The following is a 26652-nucleotide window of genomic DNA, read 5'->3' on the forward strand; positions in this document are numbered from 1 at the left end:
TATCTGATGCTTTGTTGCCTCAGTGTTTAACTGTTGTCACCTGCTCAGTGGGACTTACAGCATGTCTGCACTTTGTCCCAGAATGATGAATCGTCCCCTTCTGGATATACATGAGAGTGAGAATTAGGGAATTATCAGGGGTTAAGAGAGGTACTACTCAGCGTGGTAGTGCAGGGAAATTCATCCTGGCTGCTACAGATGTGAATATGTGATAAGGAAATGTGGCAGAGGAAGAGAAAAAGGATCCAAGAAAAGATTTGTGGAAATAAAAGAGGTGTGATGCTGATTAAACATAATGGGGTATTCCAAGTAACTATGACTCATTTACACTGAAAAAGTAAATCAGATAAAGGTTATTTGCAGTTAATACCTCAAAGACTTTAACAGCTGCTGGTTACTGATCTAAAATGTTTATTAACTTTTGACCCACTAACCCTATCAATACATTTAGAGAATTTGGATAAAACACAGTTTATCAGCTTTTGAGTGGCTTCAGGTGTGTCTGATTACCTTCCGTAGTGAATGTGGCAACACTATTTTGAATTTTTGAATTGAAACAAATGCAGTTTTACAACTGCAGACGCTTGTTTTTATGTCAATTAATTATGTACCGAGCTGAAAAACTCACTTTTTCTTCAGTTTCTTTCTGTTTTGATACAATACCCTTTGAATTTCCCTGAGCTTTTATGAACAACTACATTATCCGTAAATTATATATAGATAAATACCTGATGCCGACAAGTCATTTAAGAAAAGATGATATTATGTAGAGAAAAGTTAATTTGTAAGTTGCCAAAAAAAATTGTTCTTAGTCTTTAAGATTTATTATGAAAGGGCTGTGAAGTTTTCCTTCACTGACATGTTGTGTTATGTTTTTATGCTGTTTGTGATGTAAAGAACTTCCAAATAATTCGGAAGTATCTCTTCATTCAAATGTAACTCTGAAAGAATTACATTTGAATGTAGAGATACTTCCATGATGGCCGGAGAATCGCCCACATACGGAAAACAGACTCCTATCCTATAGGCAGTAGTTCTCTGGTTCGTGTCTCACCCACATGTTTTCCAGTTTGGAGGTCATCCATGTCTGAGCCATGCAGATAGTCAAATGGCTGCCTACATTCATGCACTGCTGTAAAAACACATTCAGATTTGGTTTTAATGTTACTTCTCACAGACAACAATTGACAATTGTCTACCGTCTGATGAATGAATTAATTATATCATTCCCTTTTTGCCACTTTGAGCATTCATTTGTACCTGGGAGTGGTACATGACCAAAAAAAAACAAATATAAGAGCACTGAAATCAAATTAATAAGTTAGTTTGTTTGGTTAGAAATGACCTACACCAGACGTCATACACTCAAATAAAAGATATGTTGGATTTACTTAAAAATGCTGTTTCAAGTGGTTCCACATAACTTAGTTAAGTAGATTTTAGTAAACCAGTTTTCATACAATTTACTCAATAGACTGAAGTATATTGTACAACAGGGACTTAAGTGACTTAAACTTAATTGGGTTTCTTTCTTTTTATGTATGAAGCCTACATTAAACTTATGTGATATGGTTCAGTTCAGTGAATGACCTGGATATACACTAAAGCAATACGGGGTTATTGAGTAAGATGAACTTGACGTGGTTAATTGAGTTTATTTTGTCTATTTAAATAAGAATACAGCAGAGCTGCAGCACTTCTGTAGGTATGAATGGTCCAAAAATCCTCCTGAACCAAAGGAGGTTCAATCGGTTATTTCATCCAAGGGTTCTCTTACTTTTTTAGCAGTAATATGAACGTTTAATAGCACAACTGTGTTCAACAGAGATATTCAATATTATATGGTTTGTGTGATATTAGCTTAAGAACATTGTGTTTGTCTATACTTGTGACTTAGATGGAGATCATCTCATATTTTCTGACCGATTCTTGCAGAAAACCAGGACATTTCAAAGGGTTTGTATACTTTGTCTTGCCACTGCATGTCATGATATTAAGAATTTTTTAAGGCCAAGTTGAAAACATTTCTATTTAGCTCTGCATATGCCAACTGAAATGGTTTTATCTGCACTCTTTTCTTTTTATTTTAGGTATTTAAATTTTTTAACATTCTGTTTAAAATACTATATCTTACTGTTTTTAATCTATATATGCTATAAATCAGTGTATTTATATCTTGTCTTTTATTTTTGTAAAGCACTTGGAATTACCTTGTGCATGAACTGTGCAATATAAATAAATAGTCTTGCCATACATAGCTCAAATGACAGTGTGTCTTTAACCCTTTCATGCATGAATTATGATTACCTAAATCAAGATTTTTTTCCTGAATGTTTTTATGCCTCTTTAGGCATGAAAAAAACAATGTGATTGAAATTTTTTTTATGAATCTACTTTTCATGGCGTTACAAAAATCTCCACTCAGCTGGACACCATGTGTTTAATTTTTGAAGCAAAGAAACATGTATTTACTGGCATACTGTGTGAAAACTATGAAATAAAATAATTTTTTAATGCTGTGAATCTGATGTTTCCTCACATTTTAACATACTAAAATACTAGTTATTACTCAATTGCTAACAATTAGCAATTGATTTAAACTCAAATATGTTACTGTAGATCAGGTTTATCAAGAACAGGAACAGTCACGGTATGAATTATAATGTATGGGGTGTTGCATAAGCGTCCACTGTGTTGGCTGATGTGGAACTAAAACAACAAAACTCATGAATATAATATAATATAATATAATATATAATATAATATAATATAATATAATATAATATAATATAATATAATATAATATAATATAATATAATATAATATAATATAATATAAGAGAACAGCTGGAGAATAGCTGTCCACTGTAGTGACCACTATGCATGAAAGGGTTAAAGGGACTTCAGGTAAAAGTCAAAGAAACATGAAAATGTGGAAAAAGTGGACCAAGTTAAAGCAAAACTAAGGACTTGTATGTCTTTTTCTACCAGATTCTCAGAGGAAAATGTATTATATTATTCTTTATGATGGGCTATATTAGTGTTAATAAATAATGTACAAGATGAGAAAACAGGATTGCTCCTTTTGTTGGTGATGAGTCTGTCAAACTGTATCACAACAGTGTAGATATTTCAGCACATTCCTGCACCAGAGGTTATGAGTAAAGTTCCCTCAGGAGTACAGATGTGCCCCTCTCCACAGGCATCACATCACATTAAGCAGCCCCATCAACAAAAAACGAAGAGCAAATAACAGTCAGTGATGCAAGTGAGAGGAAAAGCTGGAGAGTCTCCTCTAATTCTGACACAACCCACTGTTCAGACAACATGTCTGTGCAGGCTTCTGTCCTCCAGGAGGTGTTTATTTTTAATTAGCAACGTTACCTCCTCGGTTTTCCTCCCTTAAAATAGCCTCGGACTCAATTGTGTAATGTGCACAGGCTTTGTAAGAGGAGGGTAGATCATCACTCTAAACTATTTCTGATTATCAGATCCTAAAAATAGTCATACCTCCCTTTTGTCTGTTTTCAAACCTTTTTTTTTTTTTTTTTTTAATATGAAGTCACGGCAGCAATCATTTCTGGGCTCCTTGTCAACACACTCTGTGCCCAAGTGAGCTTTATGTAATCCACGTCTCGCTGTGCCGTTATGTGTTGTGCAGAAGACTAGTTAAGCGAACAGAGAGCACTGCTGGGAAACCATGTTTATGTGAATATTGTTTTATACTCCTAGAAGAACACCTGAAGTTGCAAATGGCAGGAATGTTGCAGGTGGGATGGCGGAATCCAAATAAGACTATAAAGGTGATAAATGTTTGTGTCTGTCATAAAAAAGGGGAATTATAGTTAGAGATGTAACCCACTTTTCATTCATATTGTCAACCATAAAGTTCAGATAGAGTCAAAATTGATTTTCAGGGTGTGTAAGGTATTTGAGTGGTGATATAATAGAAAGCAGGAAGTGAAGCCAACCTTTCTATTGACGGTAGATTAAAGAACACAGGTTATGCCAGGCTTATACAACAAAATACATAGAATAAAACAATATAACATTATGGTTGATGCAAAAAGAAGGAAACACCCCAAAACAGTCCTGATATCTAATCTCACTGAAGTACCATAGTGACAACAAGAGTTTAGATTTTGCTTTTTGACCCTTTGGCACATGAAAGGTAAACACTGCAGTCTGATCTTAATGTCGGACATTGGCCTTTTTGTCTTATGATCCACCCAACTTTTGTAATCTTTCCAAAGGAATAAGGAAATAAGAAATAAATGTGAAAACCATGTAGGAGTGTTTCAGAACTATTACATTGTCACCTTCCTTAAATAACTGTTTAAAACATCTTTGTAAGATTTTCCAGGAAACACAAAAAACTTAATCAGAAATGGAGTATTTGATGATTCATGGAAAAAAAGGGGTTTTTGTCAAAAAATGGAAGGTGATGACATATCTTACTTATTTAACGTTTCAAATCAGAAGTGCTTGCTTACAAGAAAAAAAGTAGACAATTTTAAGTTTGTCAATATTAATGTTGCACCTCATAATATTCAAATGGGGGATACAAAGTATGGAAAGACACACCACAAAAGAAAAAAGTGGTCCATCTCTAATGTGAACTGTTGAGCAAATTTTTATACTTATTTTATACATATTTTATACTTATAACTTTTCCATCTGTAGTCTGCAGAAAATCATTCAACATTTACATTCGCCACAGTAAAAACAATAATGGCACATATTCGTCACAATACACTAAACTGCACTGATGGCAAAATGGAAAAAAAGGGACAACCTCAGTGATGTGTAGTGCATTTTTATTTTTTTTTAATGACTAGAAATTCTGCTGTGTGTGAAATCTGCAGGGCACTTGATCCTCCAGTACCAGACAAACTCGTCCCTCATCTTTGTAACCAATTCAAGTCACAAGAACATCATGAAAAAGACACACAGATGTAACAAAAAGTACTTTTTTCCAATAACCAAAAGTAAGAAAAAAAACAAAAACATTTTAAAATAATGCACATTTTCATCAAACAACAATAAATAAGGAGCGTTCTTGCCTGTACAAAGATATATTCTAATCTAAAATCTTTTGTAATAAAAAATAGAACTTCAGTGCATTTCCATTAACATGTTTCTGCTCCTCCTTCAACATCTCTGCAACTTGGTTACCCTGACATTAAAGCAATGGCCTTTAAAACAGAAACAATCAGAAGACCAAATATTAACCCTCTTGGAAAAAAAAGCGATAAAAAAATTTCACAGCCTCCTCTTTGTCAGTCTGAACTGTACATTTCAATACACAAACCTGGACAGAAAAAGGCACAAGAAACTACAATTTGAGTAATACTGGACAAAATTTGGACAAACAAAAATGGAATTATTTTTGATTAAAGATTTTGGTCATTTACAAATTTATTCATAATTCTTTTACATATATTTAAACAGACATTAGGATACCAGTATCAATAGAGATACAGGATATATATATATATATATATATATATATATATATATATATATATATATATATATATATATATATATATATATGCAAATTTACAGAAACATTTTCACAAAGAAAAAAGTGCATTTTTATAACAAACCTGAATATTGCCGCAGAACATTTAAGTTAACAATAGTATTGAAAACTGTATAAAAACAAAGCAATAAAAAACAAGACTAGTGTAGCAACCAATAAAGCAAAATGGGATGCATGAAGCATCAAGGTGTCGACACTGTTAAGTGCTCTGGTCTGTTCTGGCTGAGTCTCCTTTAGCTCCTCCCTCCTCCGCATCACTACCTGATGGTGGCTCCTCCCCTTCTGGCTGCGGTCCGGTGGCACACGAGGCTACAGAGGCTGCTAGACTGAGGGGTGCTCTTAAACGACTGTCTCTGACGGTGGTCTCAGTAGCAGACCTGTGGGTGTGGGCGGAGCTATGCGAGCTGCTATATTGCTTTGAGTCTGTGGTCTCCAACTCTGTTTTGGAACATGTTAGTGCCGTGCTGAGACTGCACCGCCCTGACTGGCTGGTTCCTGCTGCCTGGTGCTCTGACCAGTGGTCTCGAGGAGTCCTAAGCCCTTGAGTCCTGGGGGTCCCGCCCCAGTAAAATTCAAACCTAGCCAGTGAGGACCCCTCCAACGGGGGAGACGTAGGGGATGAAGGGGTGGTAGGGTGGGACCTTGGTCTGGCTTGTACTATTTGTATCCCCCCGATGGGGATCATCAGATAGGGGACCTTGGCTTGCTGGGAGTGCATGGGAAGGTGGCTGAAGATGTTGTCTGCAGGCTGCTGGCTGGGATAACCCTCACAAGTAGAAAGACGGAAAGCAGGGGGAAACAAGCTGGTCTCTGGCAAAGTGGGCCCTTCCCCTGCTGTACCACTTTTGTCCTGTAGAGGGAGCAAAGAGTTCATCATTATGGCTGAATAGGCTCTACTTGAACTGTAGGTATTGTTCTATTGTGCTATGAAGGGTGTGCAAATTAGTGCTGGACAACACAGCAGTTTCAGTCAATTTATACAATTACTGATCATTGTACTGAGCTATTTTTTTAAGTAAATACCATAAAAAACGTTTCATTTAACCACATTACTTAGCAGGACACAAATATAATAACTGTGCACTGATAAATAAAGTTGAACTTATGACCAAAGACCAATCACTGATGTGTTACTGTACTACTTACAGTCACATTTATCCAATTTACCGCTTTCCACACTCATACAGAACTGTGAACACAGCACAGCATGTAGAGGCATAAGATCAAGTGCACGCCAATGCTAACCCCAAACCAGTTGCATTATCTTATCACATGATCAAAACTATGACAATGAACCTCAACATATATAAAATTGCCCACAAATCACCTCTGCTTAACTGTAAAAAAAAATAAAAAATCCAAACAAAATAGGAAAACATGCATTTGATTGAAGAGTTTCTTGTCTATTTTTGTTTATTTGCAGTTTTATAGTTGACGCAGCATAAAAATTGTATTTCATTATAGACTGCAATGACAGGAATGGACTCACATTTTTAAGAGGCTATAGAGCAAATGGCACCATGTTTAATTTAATATTATTCTCTGGTCTTCACTGAACACAGTAGGATCTACTCTAACTCTGACACCCCCCCCCCCCCCCCCCCCCTCCATCCTATGGGCCTCAGTGCAACCCGACTGTCTGCACTGTCTATATTTACACCCCTGATGGTATGTGCAGGGTTGCGGTGTGCCTTTAAAATCAGTTATAAGGACATTTGGTCTGGAAAGTCGCTGACACTTCCTGTTTTTTGGGCTGCGTTAAAGTTGTTGTTTTTGTTGCCACTGTTGTTTTACTAGTATAAATCATAACTCATCTTCAAGTTCAACCACCACTTACTAAATCTTGGTAAGATTTTGCAAAGATTACTGTGTTTAGTGCATTTAAGTCAAACTATCAAACACTGTAATGCACAATCTTGTGGTATTTATGAAATGGCGACTAGCAGGACATGTTGCTATCGCCCACGTCCTGTGCAGATGGTATATTATGTATGTGTTTACAAGGGGGCTTCAAAACATTCATGGAAAAGGAACAGTTAAGTTAAGTTTATGTTTCAACATATGCTCCATCTACAGGGGTTGGACAAAATAATGGAAACACCTTCACCTCAAGATGATAATGCCCCAATCCATACAGCTAGAATTGTTAAAGAATGGCATGAGGAACATTCTAATGAAGTTGAGCATCTCGTATGGCCGGCACAGTCCCCAAACCTCAACATTATTGAGCATTTATGGCCAGTTTTAGAGATTCAAGTAAGACATCGATTTCCACCGCCATCGTCTCTAAAAGAGTTGGAGGGTATTCTAACTGAAGTAACTGAAGTAACTGAAGCATGGCTTAAAATTCCTTTGGAAACAATTCACAAGTTGTATGAATCAATACCTCGGAGAATTGAGGCTGTTATTGCCGCAAACGGTGGACCCACACCATATTAAATTATATTTTGTTGATTTTTTAAGGTGTTTCCATTATTTTGTCCAACCCCTGTAGGTCAATATACCTCTGCAAGTGTTGAAACCAGCTTTTAAGTCCATCTGTGTAAAACCATGTGATTTAAACCATGTCATGCTATGTACTTTTTCCACAAACTTTTTGAAGCCCAATCGTATTTCTCTGCTTACATTGAATAAAAAATGTACCTGTTTGACATGACTACCCTGTATATTTGGACTCTCCCAGGGCAAAAATCCAGGGGCCCTGCGTTGCACCCCAAGTGGTGAGGGAGGGGCTCGGCCTTGTGATGACCGATAGCAGCTGGGTGAAATGGGACGAAGAGGAGAAAGAGGCCTGATGGGAGATGGTCCTCTCTCAGGGGAGGGCGAGACATGTCGACTGGGTGAGGACAGGTCTGTTCTTGGGGAGAGGCTGAGCTCCAGGCGGGGGGAGAGGCTGCGACTCGGGGAACAGCTCTCACTGCTGGGGGAGAAAGCTCTCGGCGCCTTCCAGCCTCGGCGGGAGAAAAGCGCTCTTCTGCTGCAGGGGGAGGCTGCTCTCCTGCTGGACCAAACCCCCCTGGGCGAAGGCTCCTGACTGGAACCAGGACTGGGCCCCGCAGGTTCTCGGTCCGGGGTGCCCTGCTGAGAGTGTCTGCTGCTGGTGGAACGCCCCCCTGTGGAAGGATGGGTGTCTGAGGAGCAGGAAGAAGGTGGGTCATCATGTAATGTGGACTCCTCCTCTTCATCTTCACCATCATCATCGTTGTCGTCATCATCTTCAGACTCCTCCACATCAGAAAACTGATGCTCTTCCTGTTCCTCTGAGCCGGCCACTCGATCATCACTTCCTGCTGTTTGTAAAAAAGGAAAAACAATCACATCCTTTAAAATGATATCGCTGATATACAGTGCATTTTAACACACAGGTACATAGAAAGAATAGAATAGAATAGAATAGAATAGGTTTCATTGTCATTACACCAGGTGTGCAATGAACACAAATGATGCATTCATGTATTCAAAAAATATAAAATATAAAATAGTGTGCAATCGAAAATAAGTGCAAATCAAAGATATACTATATGAAAAGGTAAAATTTGAAAAATATCGAAGTAGTATAAAAATTTGCAAATGTCACAGTTACAGTTCGAATAGGTGGTAATCAGAATATTGTTACATTCTTAAAATCAGCAGATTTCCTAAAGAGAATTCTTTGTACAAGTCCACACATAAATTGAAGATGAGCTACACAGGGCACTAAAGTTTCATTTCAGCTGAACAGTAAACATATAATATTTTTACTGATGTTTTATCTTATTTCACCCATTACATGCTGTGGGAAAACAGGAAAGGTGAATACTCCATTTTTGGTGATGTTTTAAAAGGAGCATTTGCATCATTAAAATGAAAAATATGCTCCAAATATTAAGTGGAATCAAAATGTTAAACTAAATCCTTTGGAAATGCAAATTCACATCATTTTGTTTCATTCTAATTTATGTTGGGAAAGTAAATGTCAACAAAAAATGAGGCTGTCAAGCTTTTTACATAAGACCAACCAAAAGCTAAATCTCATCTAAAATGTTGAATGAGCTTTGAAATAATAATCCATATATCGATACATGTAAATAGTTCAGGTAAAATACAAGATCTTAGCTTTTCCGCAGGATCAGATGTGACCTATTTAGTCACTAACGCTTATTAGTCACTAACTTAAATATAGGAATTTACTTTATTTTCACAGAAAAATGCAAAATGCAGAGGCTAATTTTATAATAAATGATGATAGATCATTTAGGACAGGTTAAATGTAGAGAAAAATTAATTTGGAAGTCATCACAAAAATAGTTCCAGGTCTTCAAGGGTTAAGTTTAGTTCTCATCTCTACAACATGTGTTGATATACATTCAGTGTGACTCCTGGATTCAGTCCATTTTCTGCAGCTGTGTCAGCGCAACATTCATGCACACTGTTACATGTAATAATAACACAGGGCAATGCAATGTTTAAAGGAATGATATTTTGCTTTTTTTTTAAAAAAAAAAAAAAGGAATTATGCATTTTAAAACATTTCCCTGTGGTCTACATAAACTGTAAATGCTCTGCTTGGGTCTGAATTCTTCATTAATTCAACTCCACAGGTCCATCTTCAACCCTATTTCCGACTAATGACACCAGAAAGGTCATTTTGAGCGCTGGCCCTTTAAATGCAAATGAGCCACTTCACGCCCAACCCCCTTCAGGTTGCTGGCTGTGCTCTGTGCTGCTCTGTCCCGTTAAGCCACTTGTGTTCGTTAATACAACCAAGAACTGAACATTTTAAGTAATTGCCTCAAAGTTTGGACATATTTTCAGTAGGGCTGGGAATCTTTTTCTATCATGATTCAACTCAATTCGATTCCGATTTTTGGGGCTATGATTCGATTCAAAATTGATTTTCGATTCAAAACAATTTGATTCATAATGATTTCTGCTTCATTCTATGGGTGTGCAAAGGATCCTCATGATCTACTCCGGTCTTGCCGCTAATCACTAATAACCGCTAATCGTGTTAGCTGCTAACCGCGTTAATGCTGTGAGACTGCCGGTGAATTTGTTTTATTTTTAAAAATCGATTTTGGGACATTTTAAATTGATTCTGAATCGTAGTAAATGAGAATCGCGATTTTTATATGAATCGCTTTTTTTTTTTTTTTCACACACCCCTTATTTTCAGTATGGACTACAACCGCTGCTGCAGACAAACAATTATGTCGTACGCGGAGAAATGTTCATTGGAAGTCTTGACCTTATATGTGCAAATGTTGTGACGTAACTAGTTATAGACGTAACAAATTAAGCAGGAATTAAAACAGGTTCTAGAAATTCGCTCGATTTTTGCCCAAATTAATATAAAGATAATTTTGCAGCACCTGGAGGGTTGAAATTCAAACTTTTTGAACATATTAGGGTCCAAATACACACAGAAATGTACCAAAGACTAATAAAAGTGGGTTTAGCAAAATATGACCCCTTTGGAGTATGTTACACTTTTACTCATTTAACATAATATACTGAAAATTACATTTAAGAGCACATATTCTTATGTATACTGATTTTAAAAGCAATCCTCCCAACATTATGTATGGTCAGTCTATGATCGTGACAAATATCACATTGTGAGAGTCGTACAAACTCATGAACAGAACAATTTTCAGGAACAAGCACAAAGAGCTAGGACAGTGTTCTGTATCCTTCTGACAAACTTCACCCACTACCCGTCAAACCTGTGTTATAAATAGAGCGAGGATGAAAAGACCGGAATTTAATTGAATAGCGCCATGCCTCTATTCACAACTATCACTGCAGCCTTGTGAATGGCACGGCGGTTTAAATGGTGAGTCCTTGGCTGTAATGAGTGTAGTCTGTCAGCAAAAAAGAGACAGCGATGGAGGTCTAGTAGAGGAAGGTTAGGGGGCAGATCGTGAGGCAGCTGGATGTAAGGTAATTTTTGTGGTTTTGACAGCGGATAGACTGAAGTGTCGGAATGTGTATTGTCACACAATCCTTGAGAACAAGGTGTACAAACTGCAGCAACAGCATCAGGAGACTGAGGAATGCTCTGTGTTCTTCATTTATTTATCTTATACTTTTTTATATTTCTTATGCAAGGCCAAAGGGAGGAGAATAGAACATGGTGTTGCATAAGCTGTCAGTACTGAACAGCTCCAATTCTTCACAGGCACAAGTTCATCCAGCTGTGTTCCAATATTTCTCTACAGTAGAAGGGAAATATGTGAAATGCCTCCCCATCCTCTCTTAAGTACCTGTTTCCTCGCTCTCCGGCTCGTCCAATGATGACTCAGACACTCCTACCGCCTGGCATTTTTTCCCATGAGCCTTTGACTTCATGTGTTTAGTGAGGTTCCCTAGGAAGGAACAAGAAAAGCACATTAAAAATTTCCCTCGACCTCCAGACTGCGACAGAGGTAGAGCAGGATCACGGGGCATAAATTAGCTGGCACAATTCAGAGTTGTTCTCGTACCTTTAGTTTTGAAGGCAAAGTTGCAGTGTTTGCAAATGTACGGACGGACATCGGTGTGTGTTCGGATGTGCTTTTTCAGCATGCTGGGCTTCTTACAGCGGATACCACACTCTCCACATATGTACTTTCCCCTGCCGCGACCTCGCACGTAAACATACTCTTCATTGGACTTGTACCTGAGAGAGCGACAAACAAACAAAAAACAAAAAGAATCTCAAATTAGGGCTACTCTTATATGCACAGCTGATTTTACTCCTAAAACACACATAAACAAATGTCTCATATTACCAAGCATTGTGAAATATTTCAGTAATTAAACTGAACATAGCATCACATTTTTTGGTATTTTCTTGAAATGTCACTGTCACTGTTACACCTTAAGTCAATGGTTCCCAATCTTTTCTGGCTCGTGACCCCATTTTAACTCTTTCGGTGCCAGACAGTTAAGGGGCTAATAAGCCTTAAAAGTGCCACAGAATTTGGCCGTTTTTCAGTATTTCGCGTCGTTTTTATAATCGAAGTCTGAATCGTCATCAGAACTCATTTTCTAGCAGATGGGACTGTTTTGACAGATTGCTGTGTTTACGATATTACTACAAAATGGCCATCTAATTTGCATATGATTTCATTCATAAATTCATTCATAAAATTTCCCAAGCAGAAAACGAAACGCGAGCTCTTCCTTGGTCAAAAACCGCTCGGTAACATCCGACCGATTGCTCCTTAGATTCAAAACGCACCGGACGCAGCCGATTCATTATTGATCGTAATTTGCATAATTTATTTGGTCGCGTGACCTCAAATTCCCGTCTGGTCTCAAAAGGGGGACACAGAAAGAACGTCATCGAAATGTGAGAAAGAAATGGGGGTGGATGGTTTGTTTGTACACAAATATGGCGTGTTCTCCAAAGCCGATCTGATCGGCCCGTGGCACTTTACAGGTTGTTTTCGTAAAGCCGATTTAATCGGCCCATGGCATTGAAAGAGTTAACATCACAAATTTCTGGCGACCCCAGACATACAAACAGAGACTTTTTTTTTTTTTTTTTGCTAAAATTAATTTGTTTTTGATCATGTAATAGTTTGCTATACTATGTTGCAAATAAACATTAATTTTAGATTACATTTAGTCTATATAATGTATATTATTCTGGACAGAGGCAGAAAAGCCAGGTGTAGATTACTGCACAAAATGAGAATTTTATTTTTCTTGGTCAGGATATGTACAGTCAGTCCAGCTTGGATTTACAAGGCTGACAATTAACACTGAACAAACAAGAACTCAAACTATGAATTATGAAAGAGCTGCAGCATCTGAAACCAACCACAATGAACATTTGAAAGATAAACAGAACCACAGTGCTTCAGTTTCAGCTTCAGTTTGTCATGTCTTTTATGGATTGGGATTGCCTCTGTCAACTCACAATATATTTTTATTAGTAAGTTTTTATTTTTATCAATTACTAGAAATTTCAGGTGACCCCATTTGAATTTCAGGCGACCCCAAGTGGGGTCCCAACCCCAAGGTTGAAAAACACTGCCTTAAGTGCATCACAATAATACTGCAAAATAATCACTGTAATTATCTTTATTTGCTTATATAAAAACAGCTTGATGGAATAGAAATATCCTATTTTCATAAATTTTTCCACATAATTTTCCATCATTTGAGAACAGACTGGCACTCTTTCAGCGCCAACTTGTAGCACCTTATTCCAGTAACTTTTATTAGTTTTTTTTTTTTTCAGTAACAGAATCATTCACATTATTTATGTCAAATCTGCCCTATTTAGTTTTTCTTTACAAACCCTGAAAGGCACCTAGCAGTTTTTCTTTCCCAGTATTCAAGAGCCACAATAAATGGCTCTTCTCCGTCATTATGTGAACTGTATAGGCTTAACTAAACTATTGTTAGGCTTATACTATAATCCTGGCGTAAATGGCTTGATCCCACTCATTTGTATGACAATTATAAGTCATTATCGTGTCAGCAAAAAAAAAAAAAAAAAAAGAAAAGAAACAGCCTGAAGCCTTATTGTGTCCTCTAATATCACATCAGCAACATTAGAATTCACTCCGAGTTCTAGTTCTGGTTTCAGCTCAGTTTTCATCTCCACCCAGTGCTTTGAAAAATATCAGGTCTAACCAGCTAGATGGTACCTGGTTAACTGGTTAGCTAACTTATTTTGCTGTTTGGAAGCAAACAGGCATCAGCATATTTTTGTTGAAGCAGTGAAAAACAAAATACAACGAAGAGGCTGAATCAGTGTATAGAAGAGCAGAGAAGGACTTGCTCAGATGATGATTTTCTGCATTTGTCAAATCAAATGAGTCCTTTCACATTATATGTAGACATTTGATACACTGAATATGTCAGAGTATTGATTAGAGCAGCTTTAATGTTGGCAGTGACTGGAAGTGCAAATACATGCACGCCAATACACCAAAAACATTTGCACATACAAGTCAAACGAGGAAACAAGGCTGTCTTTATGGAGGCGGGCTGGGGAAGCCCCACCAAAACCCCAGCAGCACTCAGTCTCAGCAGCCGCCTGGGCACACAGAGAATAACATCCATTCTGCTGTGCTGTGGCCCTGCCAACAACAGCAGCGACTTAAGAGAGGGAAGGGAAGCCTGGCTACGGCCAACAACCGAAAATAGACACTATATATAAAAATCAAGCAACACATTTAGGTCTGGTCTATAAAAACATTGTTTATACACAATCTTGATGTTTGCCCATGGGCTATTTGTGGACACAGTGGACCGCAGATAATTTATATTTGAGTGAATTGTCCGCTATGAAAAACTCTATCTGCGCTCACCACTCATGAAGGGATGTACAAAACATTCTGAATTGTAAACATCCAGTGTGTACAGCCTGTGTTTAATTACAGGACACACACCACATCAACAAGAGCCCAAGCTGTGAATGCGCCCTGTTGTATGGCAGAACCAACAACAGCAAATCATAACAAATTGTTACATGACTGTAAAATAGGCTCAACTGTGGCATTGTGCTGCATTCATTGAGTGACTGGCTACTGTTCGCTGGCATGTATTTCTTGTCACTGCTAAAAATATCCTCCCGCATCTCAGGAAAAACAAGACTGAAGTTGCACTTCACACATTGGGCGTTAAATCAGCAGCACGTCTCTCAGTAAACTCAACCGACAAGCTGCCCTCGCTTGTTCTGTAGCTTTATGACCACCGTGGCATATTGTTATAGAGAATACTGCTTCCAACCAGACGGTGACTGACTGATAAGGCCACTGAATTTCAAAGAGGCAGCAGCTGAACAGCAATAAAAGGCAATACCTCAGGTACTGAAGCAAAATACTTCAATCACCATTTGGCCAGAAAGACATTTGACACGGCTAATCCTCCTAACACAACTTTGCTCAAAGGAGAGGTTACACATATTTCATCAGCATAGTTACAGTATTATATTATACAAATCTGCAAAGTTAACTGCGCACACTGAAATCAATCTATATGTTTTAACAGAAACAAGAGAGAAACAGTTAATCTTGTGCCGTTTGAGAGGGATTAAAGCTGATGTTCCACTGACTTCTGCTGCCACTGTGCTATGCTTAGTAGTGGAGAAAGCTGCCTTTATCCCGTATCTGTTTCTTTAGGTGTGTCATACTAATACACCCCAGAGAGCCTGGCAGCCAGCCCCTTTGGCATCTCTGAAATTGGACCTGGATGAAATCATCACTGTCTCTGGAACATAAACAAAGTGGCACGATGAATATTAATATATAAAAGTGTTGTTTGTTCTGCAAAATAAAATGAGCGCACAGTTGTGAATTGAAGAGGGAGATGGGGATGTTAAATCCTAAAAGAGTCACAGTACAAGGCATTTTCCAGAGTGGGTCACTGTGCTTATTTTGCATGATGCATGGAGAAAATATAGAAGAAGCACAGATACACAGAATGTCAAAGGACACTGAGTTGATGGTGGGGAGTGAATAAGAAGAAAATAAAACATAGTTGGTACTCTACTGTCACTAAATAAGATGCGTGAATAGGAGAGGAGTGGTATGATCGAGACAAAACAGGGGAGAGAGAGCTGTAGGCTGTTTATGGAAAATCACTTCTTAAATGTGTGTAATGTGTAGCTGCAAATGATGAGCACTGGTAATTACTGCCTTATCTTCTTTTAAGCAGACAACTCCTTCACACTCAATCAGGATGCACATTAACACAAAACACAAGCCTTGATGTGTATTTTGCTGACACACATACATACACAGACACAAGCATATTAGAAAAACACACATAATCCATATTAAGGGTATAAAGATGATCTGTCTGCTCTAAAAATCCAAATTCACTGTTAACCCTTTTACTTTCATTCTCCTATTGTGATTTTCCATCTTGTGTATTTCCACATGTGCTACAGTGTGAACAAATTTCCACAATAAACTTTGCGAGGAGACAGGCTGCACTGGAAAACATCACTCAGACTTTTATGGAAAGCACAAATATGTTAATATGTGCATGGTGTGTATAGCAGGTAATGACAATCGCATGCAAACACACCTATACGACAGTCAGAGGTACAGGGTGGGGAAGCAAAATTTACAATATTTTGAGGCAGGGACTGAAAGACAGTGTATGACCAATTAGTTTATTGAAAGTCATGAAAATTTATTTGCCACAAGAAAATTTACATAATAGAAAATGTTTTTATTCTATGTGTCCTCCTTTCTCAATAACTGCCTTCACACGCTTCCTGAAACTTGCGCAAGTGTTCCTCAAATATTCGGGTGACAACTTCTCCCATTCTTCTTGAATAGTATCTTCCAGACTTTCTCGTAATAGTTTTGCTGATAGTCATTCTCTTCTTTACATTATAAACAGTCTTTATGGACACTCCAACTATTTTTGAAATCTCCTTTGGTGTGACGAGTGCATTCAGCAAATCACACACTCTTTGATGTTTGCTTTCCTGATTACTCATATGGGCAAAAGTTTCTGAAAAGGTATGGATAATAGTGTTAGGTATGATTATGACATCAATATATATTTGGTTTCAAAACAATTGACGTAGTGCCTGCTGAGAAAAAACAACTAAATGTTCATTGTAAATTTTGCTTCCCCACCCTGTATACAACTGTATGCAGTTCGCTTCATACTATGCCTTTATATACTCTCAGTAATTTATATTGGCGTAAAAACAGGTACTAATGAGCAACACACCAAGTGAAGTTAGAGTGTTTTCCCCTTCAACAGACATTACTAACTCTCCACTTCTAAAACACTGACATCCATGCCAGCAGTGAGAGGAAAAAGCTTGGCTGCAGGTACAAATGAAGTCCCTGCGGGCCTCACTGCCTCCCATCTGTTACTGTATTTTCTGTGCGCTCTTGTCTGCTCCCTATAGTTGCTGTTTTGCTGTCATCGGGCGTCAGTTGGTAACAGAAGAACAGATTACTTGCGTAATGAGGCACAGTCATTATTCTCAAATATTAAAATAGAATACAGTCTCCCTGTTGTTCTTACCCGCCTTCAAAGATGCGAACACGAGACGGTTCACCCTGTTTGGACGTGGAAGGTTCTTCCTCTTCTCTTTTTGCTTTGTGCTCCTCCTTTTCATGATGTGGTTGATCCTTCACTTCAGTGAGGCTGCTGGGTGGGGTGGCATGTATCTACACTCAAGAAACAGACAAAAAAAATCCAACATAAGTTAAAATAAAATGTCTAAAACATGGTTGGAAAGTAAATAAGTTGTGTATAGCTAACTGTTTTGCAGTCGTCAGAGGTTTGGTGAGAGAAAACATGCCGACCACAAAGCAGAGAATCTTTAACCCATAAAGACCAAAGTCATCTACCGGTCTAAAATGTTTCATAATTTCTGATCCACTAAACCAGGGGTGTCAAACTCATTTTAGTTCAGGGGCCACATATGATCTCAAATGGGCCGGACCAGTAAAATAATAACAGTGAAAAAAGTAAAATTACATTGTAATGTTTGCATCTACAACGTTTCCTTAAAATTCTGAAAAACATGAACAACTTGAAATGTCTTAAGAAAAAAAAGTGCATTTTTAACAATATTCTGCCTCAGTTTATCAGTTTATCATTTACACATGTGCGTTACAACTTACATTACAATTACAAATCCACAAAACATTTAGTAACATGCAGAATATTGTTAAAATTGCATTTACTTCTCTTAAGGCATTTCAGATTGTTCATATTTTTTTCAGGTTATTCACATTTGTTTGTAAAAGGATAGTTTGTTAATGTACACATTTTCATGTAATTTTACTTATTTACACTAAAACAAAGATCAAATCTGCAGTTGTCATTATTTATAGGTTATTATGACACTATTTTACTGGTCTGACCCTTTTAAGATCTAATTGGTCTGTATGTGGAACCTGAATTAAAATGATTTTTACACCATTGATTGTTAATATCTTAAGTGTGATTTTTGCATTTCACAAATTCATCCTATGGGCCAGATGGGACCTTTTGGCAGGCCGGATTTGGCCCCCGGGCTGCATGTTTGACACCTGTGCACTAAACCTATCAAGACATGTAAATAATTGGTGTAAAATGCAGGTTGTCATCTTTTCATGGTCATCAGATATGACCCACTTGGATGTTCAGAGGCTTTGTAGTGAACGTGGAAACACCGTGATCTTCTACAACACTGATTTTCCAGTAAAAAACTGTCATTTATCACCAGTTTGGCAAATGACAGTGGATGGAGACACATATCTTTGCTGTTAAAGTCACTTTTTCTTCAGTTTTCTCTATAACCCTAAACTTTAATCTGAGCTTTTATGAAGACCTACATGATTGGTGAATTAAATATAGGGAAATACATGATTTTCACTTACAAAAACACAAAATGCAGAGGATAATATCATAATAAAATAGTGATAAAACACTTAAAAAAGGTTAAATACAGAGAAAAAAACATTTTTGTAATTGCTATAAAAGTAGCACTGGGTCTTCATGGGTTAAGTCTAAAGCGTCCTGACTTGAGGTCTAAATAATTAAACCACAAGTTAAGATACTTTTACCCAGTTTCTTGTTTTCTTAAAAAGAAACATATACCACCAGTGTGCACAGACAACTTGGAAGCAGATGTGTGTATCAGTGGTTGGTGTTAAACTCTAGAATTCTCTTTATAATGAGCTGAAGGACTGTAAAAACATATTCCAACTGAAAAATGTGTATAAAAAAAGAACAATGAGATTATATGAACAGTTATAAGTTTTACATTTGGCTTCGTATTTGTTTTGCATTTTGTGACATATTTATTCACTTATTTTGGACTGGTAAAATGTTTTCGCATCATTTCATCAGGTTTATATTTACCTATGTTTTGTACTTTCTGGACATGTAGTTTTGCACTTGGTTTTGTATTCATTTGGTACTATCTTGGATGCATTTAGTTGGTTTTTCTGACTTTATACAGTATGATTTTATAGCTAGTTGTGTATGGCTAACCATTAAGGTTATTATTATTTAGAAGGGGGCAGGAAATATACGATTTTCTTCATCCTGCTCCTTTTCGAGCATGGGTGTGTACATGTTTGTTTACTTGATGATTATTGAATGTTTACTGATGAAATGCACAACCATGAACTAACTAACTAACTAACTAACTAACTAACTAAATAAATAAATAAATAAATAAATAAATATCAAGTTTCTGGAATAAAATATCTATAAATGGCCAAGCATATCCATTTTGGTATATGTATTTATATCAAACATTTCCAACAATGGTAAAATGAGAGAAATCTATAATTTATCAAGTGCAATAGTTCATTTCATTAGGTTGTCTATAAGTGGTCTTTGTATATTCTTCCTTTTAAGCTCAATACTTAGATCAAAAGCTTTAATTGTGATAGGCACTACAGGAAGTGGTGAATCTGCTGTTAAAATCATCCACTATTGTTTTCACTGAGGGATGCAGAGAACACATAAGGCCTACATAAGTGGATATAGGTATACTGTATTGTGGTTATGTTTACCTCTGACACACGTGGGGTCCTGCTGCCAGCCGGGGCCACTTTACTTTTCGCTGGGTTGGGGGCTGTGGCCATCGTGTACGTCTCTGAGCTGTGTTTCTGTTTCGAGCACAGCAGAGACAAGGCCACCTTAGTGCTTAGGCCAGGCAGGTTGGGGTTGTGAGCACTGACGCTCCAGGTAGAATAAACAGATGTTCTGGGGTCCCGCTGTGCAGACGGGTTGGGTTTGACATAGTTCAGGTAGCACCAGTTGACTGAGGTGGAGGTGTGGAGGCTTGGATAAGAAGGGGTGGTTGGTCTCTCACCCCTCACTTCCATAACCAGCACCTCTTCCTTTTTTTGACTTGTTCCCTCAGTTGATTCCCTCTCCTCCTGTTTTTCTTCCACATTATGCTTCTTTAGTACTTGCTCCTGTTTCTCCTCCTCTTTCACAGTTGTCACCTCTACACTCTTGAGATGTTTGTCCTCTTCCTCTTCCAGTTTCCTCCCAGTGGATTTACTTTCTCTCCCCTCTGAAGCCGTCTCTCTTACATCCTCCTCCTCTCTGGCTTTATGTTGCCCCCCCCCCTCTTCCTCTTTCACCCTCTTCTGGTGACGCTGGGCCTCTGTACTGAGCTCAAGACTGGCTGCAGGTGAAAGCATGCGTTTACTTCCTCCAGCTCCCAGTGGACCATAACCCTCCTCAGATCCTGAGGCCAGCTCCGCAGACAATGAAAGTGGAAAGAGACTTTTGACATCAGGGGAGGGGACCTTTAAGTAGGACCTCTGCATCTTGTCCCGTTCCATGTGGCTCATAATGACCATAGATGAGCAAGAAATTGGCTCCTGGGAACGGGTGGAGGCCAGGATTTGGGAAAGGGTAGTATACATGGCACTGGCGTAGGTAGGTATGTGGGTCTGGAGGCGCACTGGAACCACAAGGGACATTACTGGAGTGAGCTGTGCAAGACAGGTGGCAATAACTGGCCGTGTGTCATGGTAAGAAATGGTTACAAGTGATTGCTGGGTGACAGCAGGAGACAGCTGTCTGTTTAGAGTAACAGGAGGAGAGGGGGTGTATTCTGTAGGTCTTGATGGAACAGGTAAATACAAAGACGGACTGGCTCCAGCCCTGGAGGAGAACTGGAGAGGAACTAAAGATGGAAGATGATGGAGTGGTATACCTAGCCGTTCTGCCATGTGGATCTGTGTGGGATGTATCTGTAAAGGTGGAGGTGCTGACTGTGAATGTAAATAGGCTCTATGGACAATTTGGTGGGATAGTACTTCAGAAATGGCGGTGGTGACTGGAAGTAGATGGGCTAGTGATTCTTGGGGGAACACTTGCTGACCTCTAGGGTGCAAAGGGAGAATGTCCTGAGACAGTGGAAGGACTTGTGGCGGCAATAGTTGTAAAGCTTTCCCTGTGGTTTCCAGGCTGAACCGGGAGCTTTCATCTGTAGAGTAGAGAGGAGGGTGGCTTGAGTGTGAAGGCCCGGGCTTTGGACTATCTACTCTGGATAACTGAGAAACACCAGCCCCCTCCTCCTGCTCTGGTTCCCCTAAGGTAGCATGTTTTACAAGAAGACACTTTCTCCGTTCTTTCCAGGAGGAGGCGGACTGCTGAGAGGACAGGGACCCATAGTCAAAAGACTTACTCCTGATCTCAGAGGTCTGTTCTGTTTGTTGGGGGCTGGCTGGGGCTTGTTCTGAGGCTGAGCGCCTCATTTCTTTGTGGCTTTGATGGTGTTGGTGAGCAGCAGATGGCACCATCAACATCTGGGAGCTTTGGCTACTGGAGACCCAGACGACAGGCTCAGATCTCGCTGAGTCTTCAAAAGAAGCAGAAAGGCTTGAAGTGTGGGAAATGTTGCTCTCTTGACTGGGGCTGCGAGGCAGAGACGGAGACTCAAAGCTAGACTCCCCGGAGGACTGTGCTGCTTCTGCCAGGCGGAGTCTCTTCTTCTTGGGTGGCAGTTTCTCTGCAGGGAGCTGGGCCAAAGTCTGGCTTCGCTGAGGCCACTGGAACTCCTCCACTCTTTCTGCCTCCTAGGACAGATTAACAGTTTACTAATTTAATCTTGTATGTGACGCAAGAAAAATTAACTGCTTACCTGCTCATATTTATTTTAAGTGAAGTTAAAAGTAAAAAAAAAAAACATCTTCTCCATTTAACCATACTTTTTATGAGGAGCTACTTGAAACACATAAACATAAAAAACAGGGGTGTTAAATGGCACAGAATTGGCAAAAATAAATACGATGTACCTTGGATAAAGATGCTGTCACTGGTGGTGACACAGATGGCATGTCAGCATCAGGCTCCACGGTAACAAGAATCTCTGGCACTTGGATGTTTGGCTGGCGGATGAGGCGAGTTGTAGAGGGTGATGGTTTTGGCTCAGGTTGTTGTGTTTGCTGACTCTCTCTGAGGTCTGGTTCCTGACTTTCCATGGATATACTCTCTTGCTTTTCAAAAGAGCTTGTGTGTTGGATAACAGACACGCCCTTTCTGTCCTGCTGTTGTTGTTTTGGCTCAGTATGTAAAGAAACACCTAGAAAAAAAATTTTACAAAAACAACAGATCAGCTATTATGTACAAGATAATTATATATTGTATAAATTATGTTTTGGAATAATCACATGACATTCTCTTGGTTACTGTTTACTGTTCTGTAGATATGGATATAAACTATTTATTTTGTTAATATTCATACTTGTATTTATTTATTGTATTTTATTAATACTTAACTTCTTTACTAAGGAATTTAATCAGTGTAAAATTGAATCATTTTCTTTTGCTAGTAGTTGGAATTTTTTTATTTGGAGTCTTCTTATAAAGAACTTGTACTGACATGTTGAAAAAGTTTGATTACACTTGATTGTTAAAAAGTTATATATACAGTATGTGTGCCTGTATTTCTTTATAAGTTCATGAATGTCAGTTATCATAGTATACATGAGAGAAACCACATTTGTTGCAGTTACAGGATGGTCTTACTAGAAATGTATTTGATCCTGAAGGAATACAATAACAAACCTGAGTGGGCCTGGCTGTGCTCCGGTCTGGTTGGCACTGAAGTAAGGCCTGACATGGCTACAGACCCAGAACTGGGAGGATCCTCCTCCAAACTCTCCTCTTTTCTTCTTTTCCTGACAGCCATGGCCAGCGCTCGAAACTTATAGTGCATCATCATCTGGGGGCGGTCTTCCCTGCACATTTTACTGCTATCTCCGGTCTCTTGTTCCAGTTTTTGCTGTCCAGGGCAGGTGGCTCTGTGGGCCTCATAGCCTTCACTGTGTTGGAAGAGGGACCCACATGCTTCACATTCAAACAAGCTGGGACTGTGTTGCAGTTGCTGTTGTGATTGCTGTTTTGGCTGTCTGGCTCTATCAGTGCCTCTTGCTGATGAGGACAATGGGGGACTGGCTTCCTCCAGCATTTGTTCTGCTCCCAGGGGAACTTCAATGGCAGGCTGGCGTCGGAGCATACGCTGAGCATGGCTGACCCTCATCTCTGCCACCACTGCTTGCTGCTCATCAAATGACTGGCAAAGACGAAAACTTCTCGGAGACATGGTGCCAGAGGTGGAGGGTTCTCCTTGGCTGGTAGATGATGGCATTGAGTGGCTTCTAAGCAGAGGCACTGTTGACAGCTCCTGTACACCTGGAGGACCTCCCTCTGGATTAATGAAATGTCTCAAACCACTAGGACCAGGGGCTTCTCCTTTGGGGTCAAATGCGTAGGGATCTTTAGGGGCAGTAATTTTTGGTGACTCCATGCTGCTCTTTCTGGACAAAGAAGATCTTCTGGGCTTTACACTGTCAATCTCGCTAGTGTCTACCACTGCCTCATTGATGGTGATGAGCTTGGTAATGTGCTCTATTACTTGGGTTTTGGGTACAGCAAAGGGCATACCCTTCTCTTCTGTTCCTGAGGGTGAGGACAGTGAAGAATGAGGCTGTTGCTGATGGGGACTGCGCTGCTGCCCTCCAAGCCTTCCATATTTCCCTAAAATAATTTCAGCGTAAGTTTTGGCACTGGCACTTGGAGGGCTAACTTGAGACAGGTCAGTGCTGCCTGATCCAGAGAAATAACCAGACTCAGTGCTGCCTTTGCTACCCGGGCCTAGAGAGGAAGATGAAGTTGAGAGGGAGGAACGAGGGTCGTCTGGAGAAGTCATGGGGTCCCGTTTGCGAAGCCTTAGTGCCAATTTTTGCTTGACAGCCTGAGAGTCTTCAGGCCTTTGGCTCTCATCAGAGCTTCTTAGCACCTCTTTACCAGATTTTCTCTGTTGGCTTACCATCTCTTTTGTGGAGGATTTCCTGTGTTGTCCTGTCTCTTCTTCAGACTCAGTGCTCTCTCCCTCTGTGGGTTCTTCAGGCTCTTCTCCAACACCACTGCCCTCTGGTCCACTTAAACTGGGCTCATCACGACTGGACACCAGACCTGCTTTAATGCGATGGGCATGGGACTTGCGGTGCTTATACAAGTTACTCTTTGTCTTGAAAGAAAAGCCACAGGGGTCACAAGGGTAAGGTCTTTCTCCTGTATGGGAGCGAATGTGTTTCTGAAGAACGCTGGGCTTTGCACATGGACGGCCACAATAAGAGCACACATATTTCCCTGGTTTTTGGGGTTTCTTCTCCCCTCGTCTTGGTGACCCAACTCCTTCTACAGCCTCTTGGCTCAACTGAGAAGGGACCCTATGACCATGCTCACCCCGGGTTGAGGACGTAGAGGGTAGTGGTGAGGTTGATGAAGAAGCCGAAGAGAGGAAGCTGCCTCCTGAAGGACCTGGTGTATCTGAATGCTGCCATGCTACCGCTTGCTGCTGCTGTAACCGCAGCAGAAGGTCTGTGCGTTTGGGTTGACGATTTTGCAGGCGGCCCAAGGCTCTGTGTACAGGACGAGGGTTTGAAGGCTGCTGGGGCTGCTGAGGTGGACAAGATCCTAGTGAGGATTCAGTTGTCGCATGCTGCTGCTCTTGCCTTCCTGAGCACTCCCCTTCAGCCGCACGGCTGGGCTCAGCCTCCATAGAGTGGGGAGGAGGCCTCACAGATGCAGAAGGAAGGGCTCCTGGAGCCTCATGGGGCTAACCGCATGGCAGCAGGAAGGTCAGAGGCAGGGGAACATCAACAGATTGAGTTTTAAATCAAAACGAAAGGCCTTTTCCAGCGTGGGCCAAAAGTTATTCAAGAGGACCAAATGAGGCATCATTAAAAGGTGCCCTGAAGGTGCATGGATGCAGGTAAAGATGGATCATCACTGTGTACAAAACAGCTCTGCTTCTGTCCAGCCTCAGCCATTCTAACACACCTCCCAAGGCCTTTTCTGCATCTCCTTTGTCTGTTGTGAGCTTTAGTTGTTCTGAATGGGTCTGAAGAAAAAGAGCACAAAGAAGAAAGCACTGAGTCACACAATAGAAACATTAATACAACTATTATATGCTTATTACTGAACTTTCATATAATCTTTTGCAAAAATAAAAGTAATGTGATAAAGGAGAAATACAGGGAGGTCCTGCACTGCTGACTTCTGTGATCCCAAGTGCTCATTACAAATATTACTACAAAATAAGAAAACACAGGATTTTGTGAAGATGACAATTCACAAAGATTCCCAGGGCCTACCATACAGCTCTAAAAAAAACTTATGTTAGTATAGAGAGGAGCGCTAAAATCATTCAAATCATTCCAGATGATTAGAAATTATGCTGATGCGACATAATATCGTAAACACAAATACATTCCTTTGTGTAATGTGGTGCCATTGGTGTCAGTGCTGTAATTAGAACAACAGCGACATGTCGTTGCTCTCTTTTGTCTTAGCTTCAGGTTTTAACGTGCAGAGAATGTACAGTCAATCATCTCCTGGAAACCTATAAACTGAAGATCTGTAATACTAAGACTTACTGAAGGGACAATGAATTATGTACGGAGCATCTATGCGTCTGTGCATTTCCACTTACTGTAACATGCTTGTGAACTTCCTTTGAATTCGAAAAAAGTCACAAAAAATGTCTGTTTAAACTGAGATTACTCCTCAACACAGTCATGTCTAAATCATATCTGACCCAGAACTGGTCTACTCTGCAGGAGTCAGAGCAGCTCAGGGCCAGCAAGGCACTATCCACAACACAGGCACCAACAGGGGAGACCACAGTGTCAGGGCAAGGAGTCAAAACAAATGTTGGAAATATAGTCTATGCTCATCTGATCTGGCACTAAAGCTAAAGGGGGCAAGAGGAGGGGGGCATTTTCTAGTGGATAAAAGAATCTGACAGCGACTGGCATTCAGCCTCTGCCCTTCATACTGTTACACAGCCACCAGGGTGCAGTGTTTTGGAGAAGCCATGATACTGTAAAGCCTTTCATCAAGATAGATACATTTTAATATTTTCTAATCATCCACTAAAGCTGTGTTTATGAGGAGCCAAGTTTAGGTGATCTTGAAGACTTAGAGATGAAGCCATGATTAAATCTACTCCTTTATCAAGATGTATGTACTGTAATATTTCCCACTTACTACAAATCCTGCACTTTGTCTCAGCTCAAGACACAGGATTCCTGTACGGCAGCCAATCTAAACACTTTCTGGCAATGGATGGGGCCAATCATAACATTTTCACTAAGCTGCCGTGCCCAACCGCTGACAGTCCCA

The 26652-nt window shown here is 39.6% G+C and overlaps 1 protein-coding gene across 2 annotated transcripts in view; it reads right to left on the minus strand.

Moving 5' to 3' along the window:
- Positions 1–4799: 4799 nt before the first annotated feature.
- Positions 4800–26652, minus strand: part of hivep3b (HIVEP zinc finger 3b) — a 65348-nt gene continuing 43495 nt past the window's right edge. For both annotated transcript variants that reach the window (XM_030157391.1, XM_030157392.1), the window contains 8 exons: positions 23029–25369; positions 22257–22543; positions 20013–22037; positions 17521–17666; positions 12009–12184; positions 11790–11891; positions 8188–8834; positions 4800–6394 (listed from right to left, as the gene is read on the minus strand). In XM_030157391.1, the coding sequence (XP_030013251.1) occupies positions 5744–6394; positions 8188–8834; positions 11790–11891; positions 12009–12184; positions 17521–17666; positions 20013–22037; positions 22257–22543; positions 23029–25027 (6033 nt within the window). In that variant the 5' untranslated portion in view covers positions 25028–25369 and the 3' untranslated portion in view covers positions 4800–5743. The remainder of the gene's footprint in view (positions 6395–8187; positions 8835–11789; positions 11892–12008; positions 12185–17520; positions 17667–20012; positions 22038–22256; positions 22544–23028; positions 25370–26652) is intronic.

Source organism: Sphaeramia orbicularis, chromosome 16 (assembly GCF_902148855.1).
Source record: "Sphaeramia orbicularis chromosome 16, fSphaOr1.1, whole genome shotgun sequence".
In the NCBI taxonomy this organism is placed as follows: Eukaryota; Metazoa; Chordata; class Actinopteri; order Kurtiformes; family Apogonidae; genus Sphaeramia; species Sphaeramia orbicularis.